The 25,168-nt window shown below is 42.2% G+C and overlaps 2 protein-coding genes and 1 long non-coding RNA gene across 8 annotated transcripts in view; 2 read left to right on the forward strand and 1 right to left on the reverse strand.

Moving 5' to 3' along the window:
- Positions 1-48: 48 nt before the first annotated feature.
- Positions 49-8,622, forward strand: shisa3 (shisa family member 3). Its single transcript, XM_052076187.1, has 2 exons — positions 49-1,044; positions 5,307-8,622. Exons 1-2 carry the CDS (start codon positions 771-773, stop codon positions 5,855-5,857), a joined length of 825 nt encoding a protein of 274 aa, XP_051932147.1. The 5' UTR covers positions 49-770; the 3' UTR covers positions 5,858-8,622.
- Positions 1,064-2,528, forward strand: LOC127608291 (uncharacterized). Its single transcript, XR_007964231.1, has 2 exons — positions 1,064-2,176; positions 2,439-2,528. It is a non-coding gene; the product is annotated as an uncharacterized LOC127608291 (long non-coding RNA).
- A 978-nt stretch (positions 8,623-9,600) lies between the features above and the next one.
- Positions 9,601-25,168, reverse strand: part of atp8a1 (ATPase phospholipid transporting 8A1) — a 123,683-nt gene continuing 108,115 nt past the window's right edge. For all 6 annotated transcript variants that reach the window (XM_052073289.1, XM_052073278.1, XM_052073256.1 and 3 more), the window contains 5 exons: positions 24,828-24,935; positions 17,024-17,112; positions 16,734-16,826; positions 14,244-14,335; positions 9,601-12,466 (listed from right to left, as the gene is read on the reverse strand). In XM_052073289.1, the coding sequence (XP_051929249.1) occupies positions 12,369-12,466; positions 14,244-14,335; positions 16,734-16,826; positions 17,024-17,112; positions 24,828-24,935 (480 nt within the window). In that variant the 3' untranslated portion in view covers positions 9,601-12,368. The remainder of the gene's footprint in view (positions 12,467-14,243; positions 14,336-16,733; positions 16,827-17,023; positions 17,113-24,827; positions 24,936-25,168) is intronic.

The raw sequence follows: 25,168 nt of genomic DNA on the forward strand, positions 1-25,168 counted from the left end.
GTGAAAGCGCTATATAAATCAGCATGTATTGTATTGTATTGTATGTTATCTACCCTAGTTATCGCAGCATACACAGGGAGTTAAGATGTTCTTTCGTGTTGGTGATGTGAGATATACACTATGCATATACTGGACTTATTAAGAATGTGTTTTTTATTACTATAACATGGATACTTTTATTTAAGGTCTTATCTTTCATGAATTATTGACATATTGGATGGATATTTGGAATTAACTGAAATCTGAGAAAATACAAAATTTCAGTAAAAATAAATGAACAAGTATGACGAGAACTAATTCTTTCCCTGCAAATCCCCAAGCTGTAAATCCCCTCACAATGTATTGTAGCCATAAAACTTTGACTCTCTCTCCTGATTTAAAAAAAGAGAAGAAGAAAAAAGCTCCTCCACTATCCTTTCCCTTAACGTGCGCATCTAAGGGCGTCGTTCTGACCCCGGGCGCGCTCGGAAATGACGTCACGCCCAGCTAACAAAAACGTGGAGCCGGGAAGGCCGCCGGAGTCTGACTCCAGTCCAGCTCACTAGGCGGCGGAGCTCCGCTCGAGGAAGGGGGATGAAGCAGACGGTGACAATAGACATCGGCGAAACTCTTCCCAAATCGACGCAAGTTCCTCGTTTACGCAGCTAAGCGAAGGACTCGACGTGCTTTGGATGGACTCAAGATGACTTGATGAAAAGTTTGGCGAGTTCCGAAGCCCACCATCACCTCCGACATCATCATCAACACCACCCGCAAGCAGCCTCGCCGGGATGGTGCGTCTGCTGAACTGCCTCTTGCTCGGATACCTCACGTGGAATGTGCGGATCTCGGACGCGCAAGGGGAGTATTGCCACGGCTGGCTGGACGCCAGCGGCAACTACCACGACGGCTTCCAATGTCCGGAGGACTTCGACACGGCCGACGCCACCGTGTGCTGCGGCTCGTGCGTGCTGCGCTACTGTTGCGCCGCCGTGGACGCGCGCCTGGAGCAGGACAGTTGCACCAACGACCGGCCGGCCGCCGACGACGCCGAGTATGCAGCGCGTACGTATCAATGCAGAGGGGCTGACAACATGCATGCAGGTCGGTTGAGGCAGTGGTGGGAAAGCTACGGCCCGCCGGCCATTTTAGGCCCACCGTGCAGCTCTAATAAATGAAGAAATAAATAAAACGTACTAAACAAAATAGCAGTGAGACTTTAACGAAAGGATGAGCAAGTAATCCAATTCATCAATATCACCGTTTTCAAATTGCAACGGTTGCAATTTTGAAAACATCTACATTGTCAGTGTCTAGGATAGATTAGTGCTGAAGAAGTGTAGTCCACATGTCTACTTATCATTCAGTGTTCCATGAAAGATGTAAGTGGAAACGCCACATATTTGGTTGCATTATTGTTGGAAACAGACCTATAACTGACTTATGTTTATACCACACTTGTTTGGTAGCATTTTATGAAGTTGGAGTGAACACTCAAAAGACAAGTCAAAGTCTTTAGTGAGTGAACACCTCGGATTGAAGTAGATGAAGAAAATGACATATGATAGTTTATTTTACTACAGTTTAATTCTTTGCTTTTTTTAATGCACCAGTCGAGTAACTTAAAGTACTCACATATTACATTTTTTTTGGATTCGTATTTTGTTGTCACATCAACATCAAACATAGATGTTTTTAATTTATGTTTGTGATTGATTGTAGGAGTTTTAAAGTTAGGTTTCCCAAAACAACTTTTCCTCAACAGCACAATGCAAGGGACATTAAACGCTTTTGGACTTGCATGACAAAACAGAGTCCGTTACTTCAGTTCCAATTTCGGGGTGACTTCAGTGCATATTTAAAAAAAACATATTTATAGTTTGAGTTGTTATGTTTGCGCCCAACAACACTTGTGTGTTTGCATCTTAAATTGAAGATATGGCCCACAAAAACAGCAACGGACAAACAACATGTTGTCTAATTGCTGTCAACTGATTCCATTTAGGAGATGACATCAAGATGTGCCTTATCCAAGAAATCATTTCCCTCTCGTTGCTGGCATTCTACATTCAACATAGTTTCCCCACATAAGTTGCTGATTGTCAGGCTGAAGTTAATGTAATAGGCACAAAAGTGGTACGTTAGGCAACATGGAGTTTGCATTTAGTCCAACATACTTTGTATGTCCAGCTTTTTAGTTGTCAGATGAAACTCGTCGCATTGCCTTATTCATCTTATGTTTAGAGGGGACCCGGACATAACTTACATCTGTGAGTCTCATTCAATAATGTCATCTTTTAGCTCTTTTGTTTCACATACAACATGTGCCATTTTGTCAGATATGTTTGATGACTAAATTTAATATAATATTAAACATACACACACACACACACACATACGCACACACGCGCACACACGCGCGCACGCACACACACACACACACACACGCAAACATGCAGTTTGTCTGAAGTCGCCAAATCAATACCATTCTGATGTATACTTGTTTTTTAAACCTTGTTATTCAATTGACAAATTCAGTTTTGAAATGCCCCGCGGGAAAAACACAACAAGAAACATTTTAGCATTAACATTTGTCTGATTTTAGGTAACTAGCTCCACATGAGGTTGCTGTTTTAATGGTGAAAAGGCTGTATTAGTCCTGTTGAAGGCACTCGGCAGCAATTGTGTTTAAGGCTGAGTTGTGACGCTAACGTAAGAGTTGCATTAAAACTTGCATTCCCTTTTGGGGAGATGACATAAGAGAAGTTTCAAGGCACAGCTCAGCCATTGTGAAGTCATTCTCCTGGCCCCCTTGAAACATTTCAAAGTATTACATGAAGTCATTGTGGCCAGTGAGAAGTTAACAGTGGTCCTCTTGAGAGCTTTATCCCGTTTCAAATTTCCCAAACGGATCAAGCAGCCACGGGCGGGCGAGCGTGTGGAATGACCTGAACGTGAGCTCACCCACTTTTCTTTTTTAATTCCCTAACAAAATAAACAAACACTCTTGTAATTTCCTCCCAATGAGTGTGCACCCTCAGTGAAGTGTAACTTGAACTGTTTGTGTTTTCAAGAATGTCTAGATAAAATCTAGACATTGACTAGAGTTGAGACATCAGTGCTCTTTACAGAAGTTAATTTCTATGAAGTAATGTGCATTGACTAGCGGGGGCGGGGTGGAAGAATGGTGAGAAATGGTAACCTATCGCTAAGTAGGAATGCTGTACACTCCATCTATCCATCCATCCATTTTCTGAACCGCTTCATGCTCACAAGGGTCACGGGGCATGCTGGAGCCTATCCCAGCTGTCTTCAGGCAATAGGCGGGGGACACCCTGAACCAGTTGCCAGCCAATCGCAGGGCACACGGAGACCAACAACCATCCGCGCTCACACTCACACCTAGGGGAAATTTAGAGTGCTCAATCAGCCTGCCATGCATGTTTTTGGAATGTGGGAGGAAACCGGAGTACCCGGAGAAAACCCATGCAGGCCCAGAGAGAACATGCAAACTCCACACAGGGAGGGCGGAGGCACGGATCGAACCCACAACCTCTGCACTGTGAGGTCGACACGCTAACCACTGCTTCACCGGGCTGCCTACTGTACACTCCTCAGATTGAATTCAATGCTGCTTGAGAGTTAATGCTTGTGGTTGTTCTTCCTAACCTCAATGTCTCTGAGTAAAGATTTGAGCTATATTTCTCCTTTCTGTAGCTTTGGTCCATCCTTGACACTGTCTTGAGATTGAGGACTTGCCTCACAAGTCGTCCCTCTCTGGTGTAAAGAATACAGTTATGCGAGCGCTTCTCTCATTAGCGCTCCAGTTAGCGTAAAGTTTTTAGCCTTCGAGAGCTAACTATGGCCATCAAGGACTACGAAGCGCACCGTGGGTGTCTTTAGCATAATAACAAGTAAACCATTTAAGGAAACATGTTGATGTGACAACAAAATATGAATCAAAAATGAATGTTTTGTAGGTTGAGTGTCTGTTAGTTTTAGGCTGAAAAGCATCAGGTAAACTTGTCAGGAAAACATACAAAGTCTGAATATTCTTGAATATGCTAACAAATGTCATCTAAATGAAAGTAAAATATTTTGAGGGTTGGTTATTAAATTTAGAATTTTCTAAATAAATTTAGAACCCACGTAATAAAAAATGAAAATAGATTACCGGTAGACTACGAAGCGTCCCGTGGCTGGCTTAGAACAGGAATGAACTTCCTGGCCTGCAATGAACTTCTAAGCCAGCCACGGGACGCTTCGTAGTCTAATATTTGTTATTGTTAGATTCAGACGAGGGTGGACATTGCATTGCTAAAATGGCTAGAAAACGGCCCTTTGGATGTGAAGCAGCTAAGACAAGAAGAGCTTTGATGCTGGAAGAGAGGGTAAAAGTGATCAAAATGAAAGACGGAGCAAGCAAAATAAAATACATTATCCAAGAAATTGATGTCAATGAAAGTGAATGCTGATCGTAAATTTCGCAATGTCTTCCCCTTTTCTTCTTTCTACACTGACAATATAAAGTGTTGAATAAGTGTGTGCTCATACTTATGCATTATTGGAATAAAAATAGAGTACACATACGTTTGTGTGTGCGTGTACACATTCTGTACGTTTTTGCGTGTGTGGGTGTGTGTGGAATAAAAATAGAGTACACATACGTTTGTGTGTGTGGGTGTGTCTGAGATGTCAAATTTGCTACAGTGAAAAAAACCCTGTTGTGAAAAAAATTCTTGCTGCAAACATGATTTCATTGTAGAGGAGTTTCACTGTACCGGTACCATCAATTCTATATATCTTAGATGCCGCTTCAAATGACTTTGACATACTGCCAAAAGCAATCTGCTAGCATTTACGTCTGCGAGACAAAGGCTGAGCTGCACATTATTGGTTTATAGCGTAGCTAGTGATAAGGAACATTTCATAACACTTACCCTAAATTTGATGGTGGATGTAAAAACCTTGTATGCCTCCTCAGTATTCTTTTGAAAAAAAAATCTGACTACAAATACATGATTTTTTTCTACGAGCTGTGTGTGACCCATGGGTCCCAAACCACAAGTTGAGAATCACTGGTTTACCACAGATACTATAAAAGCTGCCTATCCCCAGCAATAGTGGGGGAACATGAGTGTATTTTATGCTCATTCTGACATGTCACCCAAAAGCTCAATGTCCCAAAGGTTTTGTTATTTGTGTCTGTTCAGTGTTCAAGGCCTGATTACAATCGGAGGATTTGCGCATATACAAAGCACACACAGCGCCTTACTCAGATGTCCTCAAAACCTTTGATGCACTTGTTTCCTCATCTTTGTTCTCAGAGCCCGTCTACATGCCCTTCCTCATGGTGGGCAGCATGTTCGTGGCCTTCGTGGTGGCGGGCTCCCTGGTCGCCGTCTACTGCTGCACCTGCCTGCGGCCCAAGCAGCCAGCCCAACAGCCCATCCGCTTCTCGCTGCGCAGCTGCCAGGGCGAGACCATCCCTATGATCCTCACGGCCGCGCCGCCCAGCCTCCGCACCCCGTCGAGGCAGTCCAGCACGGCCACCACCAGCTCCAGCTCGGCGGGGGGCGGCAGCTCCATGCGGAGGTTCTCCATCGGGGGGCAACAGCAGCACGGTTGCCTGGTGTCGGCCGCCGTCTCCACCCCGGCCTCCACTCCGACTCAAACCCATCAGACTTTGCCCCCGCCTCTCCCGCCGCCCTATACGTCCCCTCCAGCGACGGGGGGCCTGCATCATGCTCACGCGCAGCTGCCCCTCCAGCAGCCCTCGCAGGGCACTGCCTTCATCCTCCCCCAACAGTACTTCTTCCCCCTACAGCCCGACACGTTCGCTTCGGCTAAGGGATTCGCAGACTTTGGCCAGAGTTGACAAGTGCTGCTGCCAGACTGGATTTGTTTGGAGAGGTTTTACCCTAACAGGATGAGCCACCAATGCACTTTTTCTGTTGTATAATGTACATGGACACCATGACAGTTTTATTCGGGGTGTTATTTTAACAATAACCAAATGATCTGGGTAATCTAGGCAAATGATGTGGTGTTTGAGAAAAGCTTCTGGATCAGGAAAAAAGCAGTACAGTACCAACTCGTGCTGAGAGGCATGCCAGTAAAACAAAATGCTAAACCAATTACTCCTCCCTACAATTGGAAGCTCTGATAAGATACATCTGAATTCCCTGAATGAAGGTTTGTCTTTTTTGTTTTGTTTTGTCTAAGCAAAATGTGTTTTCCAAGAATAAAGTCTTTTGTAGAATATGCAGCGTTCCACCGCATAGTTGTAATTCAACTATTTGATTTTTGAGGAAACCACTATATCCCCCCACTTTTTTTTTCGATGAAAAATGAATTCACTGTCTGCACTCAGACCGAATCCGTGTGCCAAAGTTTTCGACAACAACACTGTGGTTTCAAGGAGCTATGGGGAAGCGAGAAGAGTAGCTTCATTTAGCCAGGCCACAGCCCCGTTTAATATGAAAGTAGTTCCATTTTGTGGCATCATTCGTCAATTATGTGCCTAACTCTTCGTGGGAGAGCTCTGTTCTCTTTTGTTTTCTCAAAAATAGGAGAGCTCAAAAGGCACTTTTCCAGAATATGAAAGTTGGACTTTTTTGCTTAACTTTTATATTACAAATTTATCTTGGTAGAAATCCGACAATTCTCCTAAGATTAAAACTCTTTCCCTCCACAAAATGCAACCCTGGACCTAAAAAGTTTGAGGGCCCGTGTATTTAATGAGCTGAAGGGTTCTGTCATCCACACAAGAAACAAGAGCATCGGAGGCTCCCTACCTGTGTGACTTCCCAGAAGGAATGCGGCTCTCAGATTCGTCATTGTCAGTGCTCAACGAGCATGGCACGGCTCGCGGCGTCAAAAGCGCAACAGCCCCTTTAGTGGAAGCGGCTAAGGTTGCATCGACAGGTAGGGACTGGATCTGGACAAAAACAAAAAGACTCCTGTGTGGCGCTGGTTTATCGGATTGTGAAACTGAGACGGCAGTCAGCGCCGTTTGTCTTTGGCACGTCACGCTATGACGACCTCCGTCATCAGCATTTGTCACATTCCGCTTGTCAGGTTTTGTTTATTCTTGTCATTTTGGTCTCATGTATCATGTTCTGGATTTACTGCAAAATATGTTTCCCAGGATCCTTTTTGAACCCGTTGACTCTTCTTTTGATGGGAAGAGATCACCTGTGAGGAAAAGCATTGGGAACCATTACACCTTCAGGATATTAATATCTGGTCTTATTCCCTCCTATAACAGCTTCCGCTTTTCTGGGAAATAATTTTTGTCCAATCTCTATTTTGGTTTGTCCCAAAACTCATCCACGCATGCCTTTGTGTCGCGTGAATCGAGCACTTGGAAAGAGAAAAGGGTTTTGCTCGAAATGGTTCCCATGAACGAATCATACATCGGTTTATGTGTTAAGATGTCATAACATCAACATATACATAAATTGATCCCACTACTGACCTCAATCACAAAGCCGTTTGAAAAGAAAGTGTGTGCTTTTGATTGGTAATCAATAACCAGTGACATACAGTAGTTAAAAGCACCCCTGTTGGGGGAGGGGGGGGCAGCCTCATTTTTGAAGTCTAGCTCAATAGGGCTTTTTGGTGTCACATGGAAAATTAAGAGTTTGGGGTACAATGTGGGCGGCCCAGTGGTCCGCGCGTCAACTGCAGAAGTGCGGGGTTCGATCCCGGCTCCGGCCTTCCTGTGTGGAGTTTGCATGTTGTCCCTGGGTTTTCTCCGGGTACTCCGGTTTCCTCCCACATTCCAAAAACATGCATGGCAGGTTGCTTGAACATGCCAAATTGTCCATAGGTGTGAGTGTGAGCGCGGATGTTTGCTGGTCTATGTGTGCCTTGCGATTGGCTGGCAACCGGTTCAGGGTGTCCCCCGCCTACTGCCCAAAGACAGCTGGGATAGGCTCCAGGGCGCCCCGCGACACTTGTGAGGATAAAGCGGACCGGAAAATGGATGCATGAATGGATAATTTGCAAACTTTCAATTCAGCCACATAATCATCAATTTTCTGTAGCATTTCTGCTCATTAGGGTCACAGGAGTGAAAGCCTATCCCTGGCTGGAATGGCGTCTCTTAGTGCACATACGAGATGTGACAGAAAAAGTTCCAGGACTGGCGTCAGAAAAGCCCCGTTTTTCAACCCCCCAAGACTCCATGAGTGTTTGCCTTCAATATGGATCTGACAGCCAACGAGCACATGTGCAAAATGATCCTGTAAAGAGGTTCAGTTTGACCTGAACATGTAACACTTGCTGGCCGAGAAGAACATAGGAGACCACCGTGCTGGCTAGAGTGTGAGGCTTTTCCGCTTTCCCAAGCTCGAGGGAGTCATCAACCATTTCGAAGATGTGGACAACATCAAGATGGCCATGATGTGAACTTCGGAGGAATCCGGAAGGATTTGAAATGTGTCTTTTATGATACCAATCAACCCAACCGGCATGGTTGTGGAATGAGGGAGAATACCGGTACTCACAGAAGCACACAGGGGAGACAATTAGGAATCCAAACCAAGTTGTCTTGACTGTCGGAAAGAAATGCTGACCATTCGTTCACCATCCTGCAAGCATCAAATTCGATTAAGGTGAATATTTTACACAAAATCAAATACGATTTATTTCAAAGTGTTACTGTTGTTGCTCAGAAATTACACTGGTCAACAGCACATTTTAATCAGATAGCTTTCTGTGTCCCTAAATGAGTGATTACAAAAAAATCAACTTTTTCGCAAGCACATCAGGTTTTTTTTAAAAATTGCTTTTAATTTTGGCCTATAAAAGCTTGCGCAATAGGACTTTTACCATGTGTTTTGAGCTATGATTTTTTTTCTGAAATGTGTGTTATATTTTACGTATTATAATATTGTCAGATTATTATTAATAAAAAAAATAATCAGGAAGAAATTGATGTGCATGTCCGATTCCAAGTTTTATTAAAAAAAAAAATTGTTGACTTGTGCTACATTGGTTTCAGTAATTCATCAAGCAATCATTAAAAAAAATGCAGTCCTTACTTAAAACCTCTATGCACAATCTCTATAAGAGAATTTGAGCACATCCAGATTGTGGAATTCTAAAAACTGTTCTAAGATATCCAAATCATGTAACTTACAAATGCTCATATGACACATAATAAACATTTGGCTGATTGTTGCATCATAGGTTTTTTTTCAGTAATTTGGTTTGGCCCTCGTCTTTATAAAAAACTGAAACGGCCCGATAGGGAAAACGTTCCTCACCCTTCATCTGCATTAGCAATAACAAATGGCTGACCTATAAGCATCTTGATCATCTCAGACAGGGCCACATGGGGCAAGAGTGTCATCAGAGTGCAAAATGATTAAACAAAGCAAAACTCATTTCTCAAGTCTCAACTCATTTAGTTAAACATAAAACTGCGGTGGACTTGGAAACAATATATCCATGTTTATCGTTGTAACGGAAATATTTGGGGCCATCTCCAACCACCCGAGGGTCCGTCCGCCTTTTCCTGTTTATTCCTGAATGTCCTCTCTGTCACCGTTGAAGTGCACTTACATAATAACAATAACAACCCCCCCCCCCAAAAAAAAAACAACGGAAGGGTTGGCAGTTGTTCCTCCATGAATGTAAAGTTTATTTCAGTTGTCCTTCGCGGATTGTAAAAGACAACACTTATACATTTGCAGTCCCAACATGCACAACAATCATCAAAATAAAGAAAAGTTAAATCAAGTTTTTTTCCCCCCATCTTGTAAAGTGAAGTGGTACAAGTTTGTGTTATCCACTCATGCAGTGCACAACTTGGATGGAAAAAAAAAAATTAAAATGCTAACAACAACGTTCACATTCAGAGTACAATTGACAACTTCAAAGCAATTCAAGCTTTCAGGTGAAGCGAGTCACAAACATCGTTGAACCCAAAAAGGGACAGTAACCGTGACGGGGGGGAAAAAGTAACATCGAGAGTGCATCGTGTGACACTTTCAGTCAAAGCCCGTGGAACGTCGGGATCTCGCACAAATCAAAGTTGACAATACACGCAAACAATCCCATCCACATGGGCCATGCATCAGCACACTAGAGGACATCGGAGCTAAAGCTGAGCTCGTGCATGTGGACCACATATAGGCTAGAATCAACACGCACATTTATATATAGACAAACAACCATTCGTACTTAAGAAACACTCCAGGGGAAAGAACTCGTCATCTTACGTAGAGGACTACAAAGAAGTATGAGGGCCACACTGAAAAGAAAAATTCAATCTCATGAAAATTAAGTCCGCATTTTATGCGACTCAAGTCCTAATTTTACCCAATTGGCATCATGAATGGATATGAATGACCGCATTTTATGACAGTCTGATAATTAAGAAAAAAGCGAAATGGTTCAAATTTACTGAAAATAAATCTTTATTTTGCAAGCATTACTTGAGGGAAAAAGTCATTTTTACAAGTAAGAATTTTGGAAGTCTCCCGTGTAAATTCTCGTCAGTTTCATTCCTCTGATATTAGGACTCTTTTTACATCATTTTACGAGTTCACTGCCTTGATATCACAACTGTATTCTCGGAACGTTTAGTTTCCAATTTTCTGTGGCATTACAACCGTATTCGGGAACGTTGCAAATAAGTCTTGTAATATGAAGTTTTCCTGTTAAAATAAGACAATTTCTTGTAAAGTTCAACTTTTTATTTGTGGGGGGAAGAAAACTTATTCTGTAATGTTACAACTTACTTTTCCCTCAAAAACGATACCACTTTGTACTTTTGAGAGGGTCTTCGGTTCGCGACTCCTCGCATCCGAAGGGATAGAAGGGTTCAACGGCGCACAAACATCCAGTTTGCGCAGCGCAAGATGTCGTGATGCTAACTTACCGTGGCATTTTTCATATTGATGGCCTCGGGGTGTTTTTCCATATTAATATGCGCCCAAATTACTTTGTACTACTGTACTCGTGCGACACATTCGTGACAGACTAGCGCGCATTCTAAGTCGCTGCACGACTGAAGTTGCTGAATGTTTGCAACATTCTGACTTATTTCGCTCAGCGAGTCCGGCTTCATTGTAATAATATATGTTCCTCATAACTATCCTTTTCTTTTCAGTGAGGCTTTCATATTCCTGTGTAGTAGACAGACATGCAATGCACACGAAAATGAACACAGGAGGTCACACATACGCTCACACACATCATACGCCACGTGCGCATGCAGGCATCAACCCAACACACTTGCACACAACTACCACAGTCAAAAGTCAGATCTCCCATAGGGAGAAGAAAGCCATCGCACAGACATGAAGTATTAAGTCCAGTTATAAATAAATCAAGCAGTAACAATATGAAGGTTACAGAAACGAGGCGTTTAAGAAAGCTCAGTGTCCTCATTCGCTCCGACCCCAGCGGTGGACAAAAGTTGCAGACGATCAGTTTTACAAAGCCAGTCAATGCAAAATGTGTACATCTCCAAATATAAAAATACAAATTCACAAAAGAATAACTATAGAGACAACATTGTTTTGATACTGGTGTGGGGTGACCTGGGTTAATATTTCTCTCTCTTTGAAGCTAATGGCACTTATGTCGGAAGGGTTCAAATCTCTGTTGTCAGGGAAACACGATCACCGCTGTCAGGAATATGCATGTATTCTCTCTATCTCTCCATATTTTTTTTTTAGGTATCTATTTAATTTTCCTCAATGTGTGTGCCTCGACAGCTATCTGTGACGCGAACTTGTTCCTCCGTGATGGAAACGTAGGCACCTTTGTGATTGTGACGTGTGGAATCCGGTCATCCGTCAGGGGCTTGGAGTCAAAAAGGTGGAAACCCAACTAGGCCACAAACTAAAAGCAGGCACACTGTCTACATTACGTGAGGAACTAAAAAGGATTTGTTTTGTGAAGGCATGATGCAGATATAAGGCTTTTACACACGACATGGTACATTTGCTGCTTTAAAAAAAAAGTCATTAAAAGGAGAGTGGTGCTCACAACGTGTTTTCCAAATTCACGAGTACTTGGAAGATTATATTTAGGACTGCTCTTTGGCAATCTGACGCCACTTCAAATCTTGGCTTTGTGGATTGTTAAACTTCACAATAAACAGTTTTAATTGGCTGCAATTATTTTTGTCATTTTGGTTTAGCGCTAAGAACCGCTTTCATTTTCTCATTAACTGAAGACTGAAGAGACGCCCCGTTCAGTTTTGCGAAGAAAAGCACCGTGCTCAATAATAGAACACAATTCATTTGTTCCCTTTCACAAATAAAAAAAAATATGATTCCATTCTTGTCTGTAGGCGGTTATGTTAAGAGAAATTCCCAAAAAGAAGAACGTGCGAAGAGCTCTTCCTGCTTCAGAACGGCCGTCGCTCACCACTCTCTGGTCCTCTGCTTGGTGGTGTCGTACGCTCGGATCACCTCCGACTGTGACACCACTCCGTTCTCATCTTGGGAAAAGGCGTAGCCATCTGCCAAACGGAAGAAAATGAGTTAAACATTGAAGGCAGTTACGATAATGACTTTAAATGACAAAACAAACAAGCATTAATGGGCGTTTTTTCTTGAGCCAAAATGAAATAACTATGCAGTTAATGAAAAACAAATAATTTTATCCATTTTCCAGACATTTAGAGTCCCCTTTCAGACTTGCAGGTGAGCCGCGTGCTATCACAGCCGACTTAAAGGCAAACGACTGGAAACACCCTTGAATTGTTGCCATTAAAATGCAGGGCACACACAGACAATTATTCCCATTCAAACCCTAGAACAATGTTGAGTCTTCAATTAATCTAAAATGCATTTTTTTTAAATGCAGGAAAAAAACTGGAGTAACCGGAGAAAACTTGACTCTTTATGTATTTTAATAGATAAAAAAAAGTATTGCAACACAATTACTTACACCCACAAAATATGTTTGAGCTAACAAACAATTGGAGTGTTTGTGTTTTGATTTTGGGGCAGTGTGTGAGAATTTTGAGCTGAGTCATGCTCATGCTTAACAAAAAAAAAAAAAAAAAGGCTTTGATTTAGCATTCACACATAAATCTGAACTGAGTGGCTGCCCTGATGAAATTTACGGTGATAAAACAAGCTATTGGTTGCCAACAGTCTCACCTTCGCATGTCCAAAGAGCTGCTCAGTACCTGCAGGCCAACTCAAAGGAGTGCGCTGTGGCGAGTGCATTGTGGTGCAGGTAGGGGTGGGGTGGGGGGGATAACAACGCAGCATTTCATCATTTTACAAATTGCCGTGCTCTTGCTAATTGAGGACACAGCAGTCAAACGACGGGGAAGGAAAATTAAGCAGAGAAAAAAAAATGATGGAAGGAGGAACAACTATTGGTCTTTTGAGGAGCTATGAAAGCGGGGGACGGAGGCTTTAAAAGGTGAGGTTTAAGTACTCAAAACAATCACACAACAAGTGCCTCATCCCCACCTATGAGACAAACAGAAACAAAATGATCAAACAGAGGAGACAACACACCAAAGAAAGAAAATCAAACCCACGCCTGCCAACGTGATACCCGAGTTTTGCTGACATGTAAAAACTAAAACGAGGTGGAAGACGAGTGGTTGTAATGTAAAACCAACTACTGAATACCAAACGTGAAGTCTTGTTTCTTTCATTTTATTGTGATGTATTTTTAAATATAAAGAACACGAAACTGGATGAAAACTGCATTCACCCGAGTTTTTGTACAATGTGTTTTTCTATCACACACACACACACACATGCACCTGCTTTTTTTTGTTTTGTTTTGTTTCATTAAAATGGAAATTGAGGTAGACACAAAGCGTAAACGGTAACTCTCCTTGCTAACATGCAAGGGCATTACAGTACTAATATGGCTTTTTTTCTCTTACTTGTCTTTTAAACATTGGCCCATGACACAAAGCAAACAATGTGATGCCTCAAAAAAATCAATTATCACTATTTTCTGGCATTTTGGATGGCATTTGGTACAAGGCTGCCTCTCACGGGTCAGCCTTGGTACTACAACTACCATCTGGTTTGGAACATTGTCGGGGGATATGCTGATTGATGTGTGTGGTGTGCCCTGTTAGTCATCTTGAGTACACCACACACACAGAGCAGTGAGAACACGTGCCTCGTTTTGAATTGGGTCTCTCATATTATAAAAGTTAAAAAATAAAAACGATGCGTGTAGCCCACTTTGCTTTGCTTGGACTTTTCCATGAAAAAGGAAATTATACCAGAGAAAGACCAGAATGTTGAGTAACTCACGTAGCAGGTTCTGCTGCATGGACTCCGAGCGGTACAGACTCACAGTGCTCTTCTTGAAGACGTTTTTCAGGAGCTGGGCCCTTTCCGTCAAGCTGCACATAAACACACCAGAGAGAGAGACACACACACACACAGCCACACACAAGCACATACAGTCAGCCAGTGTGTTATGCGCATGCTGAGAGCCACAGGCTGATTTAACGAGGCATTCATCAAGCACCTCTACCTGCTGGCTCCGGCTCGACGTCAAGAGACAAAGTGGCCGAGACACAAAGTGTGCAAAATATGTGAAGCAGCTGGAAAGCGGCGAAGGAATTCATGTAAAGCTAACAAATGTTTGTCCGCTCACACTTTGACGTTTTTCTTGAAGTGTGTGTTACACATTTTTCTACACGTGTGTGTGTGTGTGTGTGTGTGTGTGTGTGTGTGTGTGTGTGTGCGAGTGCGAGTGCGCGGGTCTGGGACAGCAGCCAGGCCGAGGGATCACTTTCAGCCAGCAGGAGATCTCACACGGATCTGCTTCATGCTAATGGGCGCTGTAGGCCTCGCAGCCCAGACAGCTGCGTTTCCTCCCCCGCCGCCCTTTACTCCACTGCCATTGTAGGACAGCAGCGCACGGCTCACGCAATGACAATCAGCATTTTCAGCAACGTGATTGCTGATATTACAGTCAATAGAGGTGGATTAAAGAGCAATCCAACCCGATGGATGTAAGTGCAATTTGAAGAGAGTCTACTGATTGCCCTGGAACAGGGACAGCTTGCACAAATCCAATCATTCTTGAGCCTCCTGTCACCGTTTTTGTCTTGAAAACACATTTGTCTTTTCATCTGCTTATGATTAAGTCTCATTTTTATCTCACTGAAAAGTTGAGAGAAAGCGTGTTCCCACTTAAACATCTTTCGTCATACTATATTATCAGCCACATACAGTAGCATAATTTGTTTTTTTCAATATTTTGGAAGACAGTATCAATCGTTTACATTACATTTAAAACAATATTGTTATGATTGATATCTTGAATAGTTCATTATTATTATGCTTTGATTTTAAAACCCAAAATAATAACTTTTTTGCATTCAATGGACTGTAGATATATTGGTTTAGCTTTTGTTTTGATTTCGATGTATTTTGGGGGCTAAAATAAGTTCCTAGTTAGCCCATTGATAAAATACTGAAATTAATTTCTACTGTCAACAACTTCATGATATCCAAGTAATATTACAGGAATGGAATTGAACATTAATTTCTGCAATACTACAAAAATTCTAGAATGCAGAGTTTTCCCTTTTTCTTTTTTAAATTGAAGGGCACGGATTTCAAGTTCAGTAAATAATTGCCAGAGGTTAAAAAATCATAATAATTTAAAAAAAACACACAAAACAAAAATAACCCTGCAAAACAAGATACGTTTCCGAATAATGCAAAATTGCAAAATAGGCACAGTCTTCACATTAGAACCCCATTGAGCTGGTTTGGGATAAATTGTACCAAAAGTTAAAGCAAAACAACTTGCAACTGTCCCCCATTTATGGGAACTTGCGAAGGATGTTTTATTTTTATTGCAGAAAAAAATGCTCCTGTGTGACAAGTGTCTTGATCCCCAAGGTATATTATAAAAGTGATTAGGCAGCATTGCCAGCAAAAGGAGCTCCGGATGCAAAAACAAACAAGGCCCAGTAGAGGTTAATAGAAAATATTAAAGTAAGTCTGAGTATTACTATTATTCATTCTTTACAACAAATATTGCAGTAGATTAGTGAGAAACCAGATTTTAGATTCACCGCATGTCACCTGCCACATTAATAGTACGTACGACAGGGCAACATAAAAGATCATATTTAGTATTTGTATGTAAAGAAGTACGACATATCGAAAAAGGACATATAACGTTGAGTATACGTATGACGTCCACACACACGTGCGCGGAAATTGTGTAGATTAAAAAAAAAAATTAGCAGGTGGTCCTACAACCAAATAGAAGCATTTGGAAAAGGCACTTTAACAACAATTGTAAAAGATTTGGAAAGGGAATTATGGGGTTTATGTCTGACTGAGTTTTAACAAAAAACAACAACAAAACAAACAACCAAAAAACTGTGATAAATTACACACAGTGATCAATTATGAAAATCAAATTTAAAACCAAACACAAATGACTATCATAGGTAAAGGCTTGATTGTCATAACTTTATGTGACAAGCCCCCCCCCCCCCTCCCTCACTTGAATTCTGTCTGGTACGAAGTTATCAACTGAGCTAATGACACTTGCCCCCTGCTTTTTATGATAACCAAAAAGTCAGGTTTACTTGACTTAAGTTGATGACGCTCCGTTTGACTACTGAGGGCGCTATGTCTATTACAGGAGAAAGTAGGTTAAAACTAATAATGTGTGTATGTGTGGACTTTGTACTGTTTTTATTGATTTATGTTTTGTTTGTTTGTCTGTTTTTGCTCAGTCAAAAGATTGAAAGGTGAGTTGTTGCATACCTTTTCCCGTGCACTACTGCTCCGGGGTCTTTGGACAACGCCTCCAGCTCCTGCACCTCATCCACCAGCGTCTTGAAAAAAACTTTCTTCACCCTGTAACCAGAAAACATTTACACACGTAAGAATCACAATGATGAGAATGTAATTTGGCCCAGATGCTAACTTGGGGGTGGGGGCGGGGGGATTCCAGAATTTTCATGGAAGGCCAAACATGAAAGTGGTGATAGGAGGAGATTCAGGAGGAATTTCCTTAAGTGTAGAGATGAGAGAGCGACAGAGAGGAGACTCACACTTTGTAGGCCACGTCAAAGACCAGAGAGGTGATGGGGATGAAGACCAGGCCTGTCCAGAAGACCCCTGAAGAGAACATCATCTCCGCCTGACACACACACACACACACACATGCACACACACAGGTGAGTGTAAGACAATACAGAGCTTAGCAGCCCATCAGATAAGTAGAAGAGCTCTTAGAAGGAAGCAACACCTGATAACAGCCAGCCTTCATCATCCTCTTCAGTGGCTCTTAATGAGAAGCATACACGACAAAACAAACAGTCGTGTTGTGGAAACGCTGAGAGGAGTTGGAGCCAAGTAAGTGTCCTAATCCAGCATGACTAAATGATACCATGCTTTTGTCTGGACTCCTGCAGGCCCCTTCGGGCCTCCCAGGTGGAGTAAATACCTATGAGGGATTGAGGTGTCTCTTTCACCTGAATCTGAGAGGCTTTTAAATGATACGCTCCATGAAAGCACATCCAGCAGGCTGGCTTCCACGGAATTGCTCTCTTTTTACAGGTAAATACAGCGGCCACTTGGTAAGATTCTTGACGCATGATCTTTATCTATTTGAGCTGTATTTTAAAATATAAACATACAGTGGAACCAGGATTCAACGAACCCCAGATTCATCAGACAGAAAATAGAGTCCAATTCATTGAAAACGTCCCTCTATAAAGTAAAGTACATTTCAAAGTCTGTTCGTTCCAGAATTGCCACAACACCAGTAAACAGTGCTTCTGTGCCATCAACCAACAGAGAGTGTTTATGTGTTTCCAATTTGCGCTGTTCCCATGTTACAGATTTACAGACATAACGGTCGACGAGGGAAGGCTAAAAAGCAGTGGCAGCCATGTTGGCAGGGGCGACTCTCCTATCCAAACAATGTACAGACAGACATGGCAGCCATGTTAGCAGGGGAGTGAGTAACTTCAAATTTAGTGCCGCATACGTGTGCTCGGCATCAGCCATAAGCATGCAATTTGAAAGGAGCATATCATATCAGCCTAACGGTATTTATAAAAGTGGTTGTTTTTAGTGGAGCGAGTGAACACATCTCTCGACCTTGGCATTTTTGTTCAGTTTGCTAGTTTTTTTCCCTTCTTTTTAGTAAGAGCCTTATCTATGGCATCTAATTGGAACAGATTGTAGCTCATGGGTGCGAGCTGATGCAGCACCAACAAGATAAATTTCGATCAACTTTGGAACTTTTCAAACAGTTTTAAGATTATTTTTTTAATATGTAATTACAATAATTTTGGACTGTACTGAGCAATTTTAGGCTATGACAAAAGTATAAAACCATTACCTGTACCGGTATTTTGTACCTCATTGGGTGTTTTAAGGCCACGGAAAAAAGAAATGACTTCAAAGTAAAGTAACGGACAATCAGCTTTAACTCCAACTAGTATTTTAAATTGGGGCTCCAAGGTGCTGGATAAACTAAATAAAAGATGATAAAAGAGAAAGTAAAGAAATCATCTGCTTTAAAAAAAGTGTTAAACCGAAAGTCACAAGTGCACATGCGCGTTCATTGATGTATGCCTTTAAGGGGCATGGGCTAGTGAATGACATCAGGAGCTGCAGTCATTCATTAGTTCATTGTTCGCGTCTACTAGATGCTCTTTGCATGTGCTTTCATTTTGCCCAGTTCAGTAAATGCATGGGCAGCTTACTTCTTCACTTAGCTTAAGAACCAACATACCTGAACCTCATTCATAATTAATTTTTTGTCTCACAAACCCAAAAATAAATAAAAGGCGGAGAAGGTACCACTGTATTTAGGTAGACGCAATTAAAAAGCCAATTTATCCAAAAAAAAAATGCTCCCTTTAAGTCTTCAATGAAAATGACCCATATTCTGAGACCCAGAGTGTACCGACACTATGCGTGGCCCCAACAACACGGTACAGTTGTACATGTTTGATTTTTGAAACACACTTATGACTTCCGCTTAAAGTCAATAATGTACAAAGATGGCTCTTATATTTGCTCATACTGGGGAAAAAAAGCCCTTTGGTCACATTGCATTTAATTAATTTGGACATGTACATCAGTTGTGCATGATTAAAATGTTGTAACATTTTTTTAGGAAAATTACCTCAGTTGACCCCATTTTAATCATGCACAATCGAAAGTTGAATACTTGTTTATCAGTGTATCATGTTGGGAAACCTTTCGAGACGGCACTCCTGTGGTATTTTCATTTAAAATCCATACGTGATTGAGGAGATTCAGGAGTTTGTTTTATTTTTTGGGAGGGGGATCTTTATAGGAGAGGGCTTGAAGGGGGGTCATGTGTCTTTCAGCTTTCTGTGCAAGACCGTGTTTACTTTGGGCCGCTTGCATTGAAACGTTCTGTCATTGCGTGTCAAAGTGCACAACTTTGCGCTCCTCGCATTGTGATGTGCCACTTGTTCAAACTGTTGGGGCCCCCTCAGTTGTGCCCTTCCTGTAACGTGACACACACGAGGGCCCCCAGGATACACACACACATACACACTCACACACGCACCATCAGTGTCAAAAGTATCAAAGCGGCACGTTTGACTAAAATGAGCTAATCGGCCGGCCATTAGCTGCAAATTGACTTTGATGCGTGACAAAACACGTTGCCTGGAGGAAACACCAAATGACAGGAAATCAAAAAGGGTCTCCCCCCACGCTCATGGCATAAACCGATGAATGAAGCTTTTCTGTGTGGCTCGGCCACACGACCATATAACAAGGTGAGGGGACCCAAATTAGACGGCAAAATTACAGCCAAACGGGTGGGAATTTTGCCTGTTTTTCTTGTGAGTTGCTTTCATTACTTTTACGCTCATCCAGTCTTTGTCACAGTTTAATGACGTCGTTTAAGCTGTCCAACCAGCCTTTTGAAAAATAAATCAGGAGTTGATAGTGTAAGTCAACCTATGAAAAGCATGAAAAATAAAGCAGATGAAATCAGGCATTCCCAACCTAAGTGGTGGGGCTCAAAATGGGCCATAGGTCCATTTTTAGTCTTTTTTTTTTTTTAGTCAGTCAAACAATTGTCAATAGGCCTTTTTAATTGTTTGTTTACTGTCTGCACAGCCGTTCAAAATGTCACTTTTTATGTTTTACATGAACACTGTCGTGTATACAGTGTACATTGTTGTATTTTTTTTGTTTTAAAAGAATTTCCGTCCAACCATTTTCCGACCGCCTGATCCTCACTAGGGTTAATCATGACTAGACTGTGTTTCTGATTCATTCCAGTATATTTTTTTAAAAAGAGGTGCTTTAAAAAATAATCGTACATGTCAATATGGCAATGTAAAACAATTCATATGTTGAAATCCAACGGAACAGAACCCACAAGACAAGTTTACCGAAATAAACAGTAAAAGAATGCAAACAAAGCAACAACAAACATTTGTCTTGAGCGAGACTGAATGACGCCTCATACCAGCGGCGGCCCTCGGGAGCTAGATGTGATGGAAAGGAGTCCTGTGGGACGGAAAGGGGCGGGGCTGCACTTTCAGGACAAACTAATAAACTGACTGACTGGTGTGGGCTGTTTGGAAAACATGTTCTTGCCCAAGCTATTCCCACATAGTTGGCATCGCACAAGTGCCCAAAATGTTTTGGATCAGATGGAAAATGAAGACTTAATGCAAACAAGGGGCTCCAATTCAAGCTTAATACTGTATACAGTATTGATTAAGAGGCGTGTCCCAAGGCTTTTGTCCTTGTAGAGTACATTCCCATGGTGAGAGTAACCACATGCATGAACACCATGCTCAATTCTTCCAGTCATCCATTTTCTCTATTACTTGTTCTCATCAGCGGTCACATATGAGGCGAAGCCGACTGTAACTGACTTTGGGCCTATGTGGGGCACACCCTGGACTGGTCCCCAGTCAATCGCAGGACACGTTGAGAACATTAACCATTCACACACTCGCATTCATGTCGATGGAGAAATGAGCAGGGTTCCCAAACAATGGATTGCGGTGCACTGAGAGACCGCACACTGTTGCCAAGTCGGAGGTTAGCGAAGTTGACACGGAACTGGTCAGTTTCCGTGGGTTGGCTGCTTGAAAAGTAGAACGAGAATCAAAAAAGGGTGATCACCCCTGATTGAGAGTCTTCAAACATTGATCAAAACCATGTCTTTCCTTTGAACATGGTATGAGTTTCAATAAAGTATCACACTTTTTAGAGTAACAACTTGTCTTTGCTGACATTTCTAACAGTCCTGCCACACATTCTATTGAAATGTAGCCTATGACATAAGACATTTCATGTACGCCATGTCTCAGGCTAAATACTAAGGAAACTATTTTAAAGGTGACCATACATCCATAAAGAAGATGTGCGAGTCTGGTGGATATCAACCAATGCAAACTGAAGCAGTGTGACCGCGTACTGATGCAGTGTACCTCTTGGGTGTTCAATACCAGATCAAGTGACTTTAAAGAAGTCAAATAACTAAACTGTTACAGGACAACTTAAATGATAATACCATCAATTAATTCTCTTTTCTCAATGTGGCCTCTTGACAGGAGCATGCTGGCTCGGCCAAAGCCGAGCAGTGTGGAGCAAAGCAGGCAATGTGGCTCGTAACTTGGTGCTGGCCGATTGGCAAGCCGACATTCCTCTTACTCCGAAGGTACAATGCATGTCAGGTTGGTGAAGTTGGATCAATGTATGTGTATTGTACAGATACTGTACAATATTGGCATGAACTTGAAATGCTTATTTTTAGAATGTGGGAAGAAGCGTAAGCACTCAGAGAAAACACACGTAACTCAGGTGGGCATATTTTAACAACGGCACCCATATGAGGCAAGATAAGTGTTCTTTAATTTGTATATTTGTTTTTTTTCCCTCCCTGTATGCCGGTCTGTCAAATTTTGCTGTATGTGAAACCGTAGCGCGAAATAGCTGGCGACCGCTGCCTTAGCCCACAGACGACGGCTTCAAGCAGAGATGAACAGCTTCTGCATCATTAACTTCAATGGCTGCGATGATGAACGGACAGCAAATAACAGTGACGTGAAAAAAAGAGTGAAAACAAAGTTCCTGCTCCCTTTTCATCACGGCACTGACAGCCTCGTTGACACAGGCCAGCCCCTAAAACAACACCAGCACAGACAAATCTACCAATAATGCCACAAAAGAGCTCCAGCGGGGAAAGCAAACAGAGACCTTCTTGCTCAACTCGTCCATCCTCTCTGCATGCTTTCACCAACAAAGACATACACAAACACAAAAAACCTTCAACACTTGAAACTCAGCAGCGGGATTTGCAGTTTTTAGACAAGATCAAGGTTTTGACACTCAAACTGTACAATGTAGTCTGTTATTCATTGTGCAGTCGAGCGGCTGAAAAGAGTCTGACGATGCAAACGCCGCAGAGGCAGAAGGGTGGAAAAACATCACACAGACGCGAGTCATAAACAACAGTAAATAGATCCGGAAATATGACAAGGTGATTTCTTTTGAAGTGCCAGCTAAAAACAACAGTTTTTATTAAACTAGGTGAGCGGGTCAAAAGATTCGAAACGGCACTTGGTATGACGCGGTCCTAAATAAACCATAATGATGAACTCCCGGGACATTTTTGGTGCTGAAAAGCACTCATTTATTCTACACCCAAATTTGGATTTGGATTGTGGCACCCACTTTTTTGTCCTGCAACATTTCTCAACTGCTTCATACCATTCACACTTCCAAATCAAGAATATTCCGGCTACCATTCCATCTTCGCATGATTCATTAAATTTCCATTGTTCCCACTATTCCACATTTTCCAATAGAATTCCCAAACTAAGAGATATAGGACAGATTTACTGGATATCATCCAGCCACACTTCTCAACCAATTAAAACCACCCTGCAACTAATTTAGGACCTGCCCAGAACTATTTATCATATTCTCAAATGTTCCCCAGTTTTATTTAAATCTCCAAATGAAGAGACATTTCACAGAGATACCACCCCCATCAGCATTTCTTGACCGCTTCAAACTATTCCAACTTCATGTCTTACATTTCATATTTCAACAATTCAATTGACTTTTCAGCATTTCAGTTTGGCGTCAACCACTCCGCATTCACTTACTTACAGTTTCTACAGAAATTGTATTATCGCATCTGCTATTTGATATCCATGTCCGACATTTGGGGTATGCGTGTGTATGGGGTATTTGACGTGTGTGCGATTTTAACGGATGGATTCTGCACATGTCCTGTCAAGAGCAAAAATATTATGCCTGAAATTGATGAATGTGTTACCATGACACCACATGGAGAATGAAAAAAGGAGAGGAGAGTTCTGGCACCCTGGGGCTGTTTTTGTCAAAGGCGGGGGTAGACAAAGAAGGTAAAACGTGCTGACCCAACAAGTTGTTGAGGAAGAGAGGTAGAGGAAAGGGCAGAAGATTGAAGTTGACGTCAAGGGCTCTTGGTTGGGGGGTGATGGTCTTTGTGAAAGATTGTGTGTCCCAGGTCTTAAGCAAGATCTTCCTCTGTGATGCAGTATCAGGTTTCATACAAAGACAGAAAGATGTGCGTGCGCTGGTACTTGGTACCCCAAGTTGGGGTGCGTATATTGCAGAGGAGGGGCGGGGAGGGGTGTCATCTGTTGTGTAAGGTTATGAGCTTGTCCCAGGACAGCATTAGTGCGTTCAGTGGAGTGCTGCGGCACGCCCATGAAAGCACAGAGCAAGAAATACTACTGTATAGAGTCAACACAAACACAGCCGTATGCTAGTGAGTGCGTGTGCAGCTATTGGGTCACACAAGGCCAGTCTGCTGGGAAAATACACTCATCGGACACTTGCAGGAAAAAGTATTCGCTGATAATCATGGTTTGACTCCAAAACTAACCAAAACAACACCCACGACAGAATGTAGAAGGTTTCTAACGTGGATTAATGAGGTACCCTGCACAGAACTACATAAAGATGACTGTGTGTTACATGGCTTTGTTACAGCTGCCGCTGTTGTGAAAACGCTATATAAATCAGCATGCATTGTATTGTATTGTATTGTATGGAGATGGCATCATTGAGAATCATCCATAATGTTATTTATCTGACACCCAGCCTACCACGGTTCGTGCCTTAAATCTCTAATCGTTAATGTGGTTTTGGTTTTGCTTTGAAATCAAGTGCAATATACTGTAGTAGTAACATGGTTGGGTTGAAAAAAAAGGGCCTCCACTCCACTTAAACTGCTAAAAGTCCCTGCAGTTGAGTAAAAAAAAAAAGAAGTATGTCCAAATATATGCTTTTTACCATTCTTGGCATAAGCCCTATATAAACATGCAAGGAAAAAAAAATAACACACCACGCGTCATAAACAGCAGACAGAATGAAATCTGCATATGTACAGCATCTTCCTGCCAGGATTATGGTACTTTACTTTATGGTGATGAGAACTAAGAATGCAGTGGGATACATCAGTTGTTGATGTGGCCCAGAGACACAAAACGCAATGGTCAGAAGAGGAAAACGTTGTACAAAACAAAAACAAAAACAAAAAAATGCAAACAGTTTCAGGGTCGTCTGCTTCATGCGACACAAGCGCTACTCGCCTCAACTGGATTTGTTTTGCTGGCAGACTGCCTCGCTGTCTCAATGTCGCCTGCGGATACTCAGTGCAGAGGGAGGCCCGTGTAACACAAACAGACTCCTAATTGGCCCAATTTAGTCATTATGCAACGCAAGCCGGAGTTCTGACAAGCGTTGAGCCTCTGGTTCTCCTTACAAAGGTGCGCTCGCAAGCCTCTGCCGCACAGAGTCACTCGTGAGGTAACGCAGGTGTGTGTGCGCGTGTACGCTTACCTCGCCCAACATGTCGGGGGCCAGAGGGATGAGGGGCCACAGGGACGAGTAGATGACAAAAAACACCACCCACAGGCAAATGCTGCCCCAGATGGCTATGTGACTGAACTGCAAACACCAAAGCACAGCGCCAGTGAGCTGCGCTAACATTTTGGCACGTGGCAGTGGCTTTATTTGGAATGCTTCTCATATTGGTGTGAATGCTGAGAGAAAAACATATCCCCAGTAGTTATTGAGTATTAGCACACAGAGAAAAAAAGAAAATAGATGGGATTCAGTGATATTTATCGATGGGAAAATGTTGTGTTGTGATCCAAATGTTTCAGGATTGTGTGTGAAAA

The sequence above is a fragment of the Hippocampus zosterae genome, chromosome 1 (assembly GCF_025434085.1).
Source record: "Hippocampus zosterae strain Florida chromosome 1, ASM2543408v3, whole genome shotgun sequence".
In the NCBI taxonomy this organism is placed as follows: domain Eukaryota; kingdom Metazoa; phylum Chordata; class Actinopteri; order Syngnathiformes; family Syngnathidae; genus Hippocampus; species Hippocampus zosterae.

Bases quoted from the DNA above. Each gene is read 5' to 3' on its own strand.
- shisa3 (XM_052076187.1), top strand. From the start codon at position 771: ATGGTGCGTCTGCTGAACTGCCTCTTGCTCGGATACCTCACGTGGAAT. The intron at 1,045-5,306 runs GTACGTATCAAT...CTTTGTTCTCAG, and splicing joins CGACGCCGAGTATGCAGCGC to AGCCCGTCTACATGCCCTTC.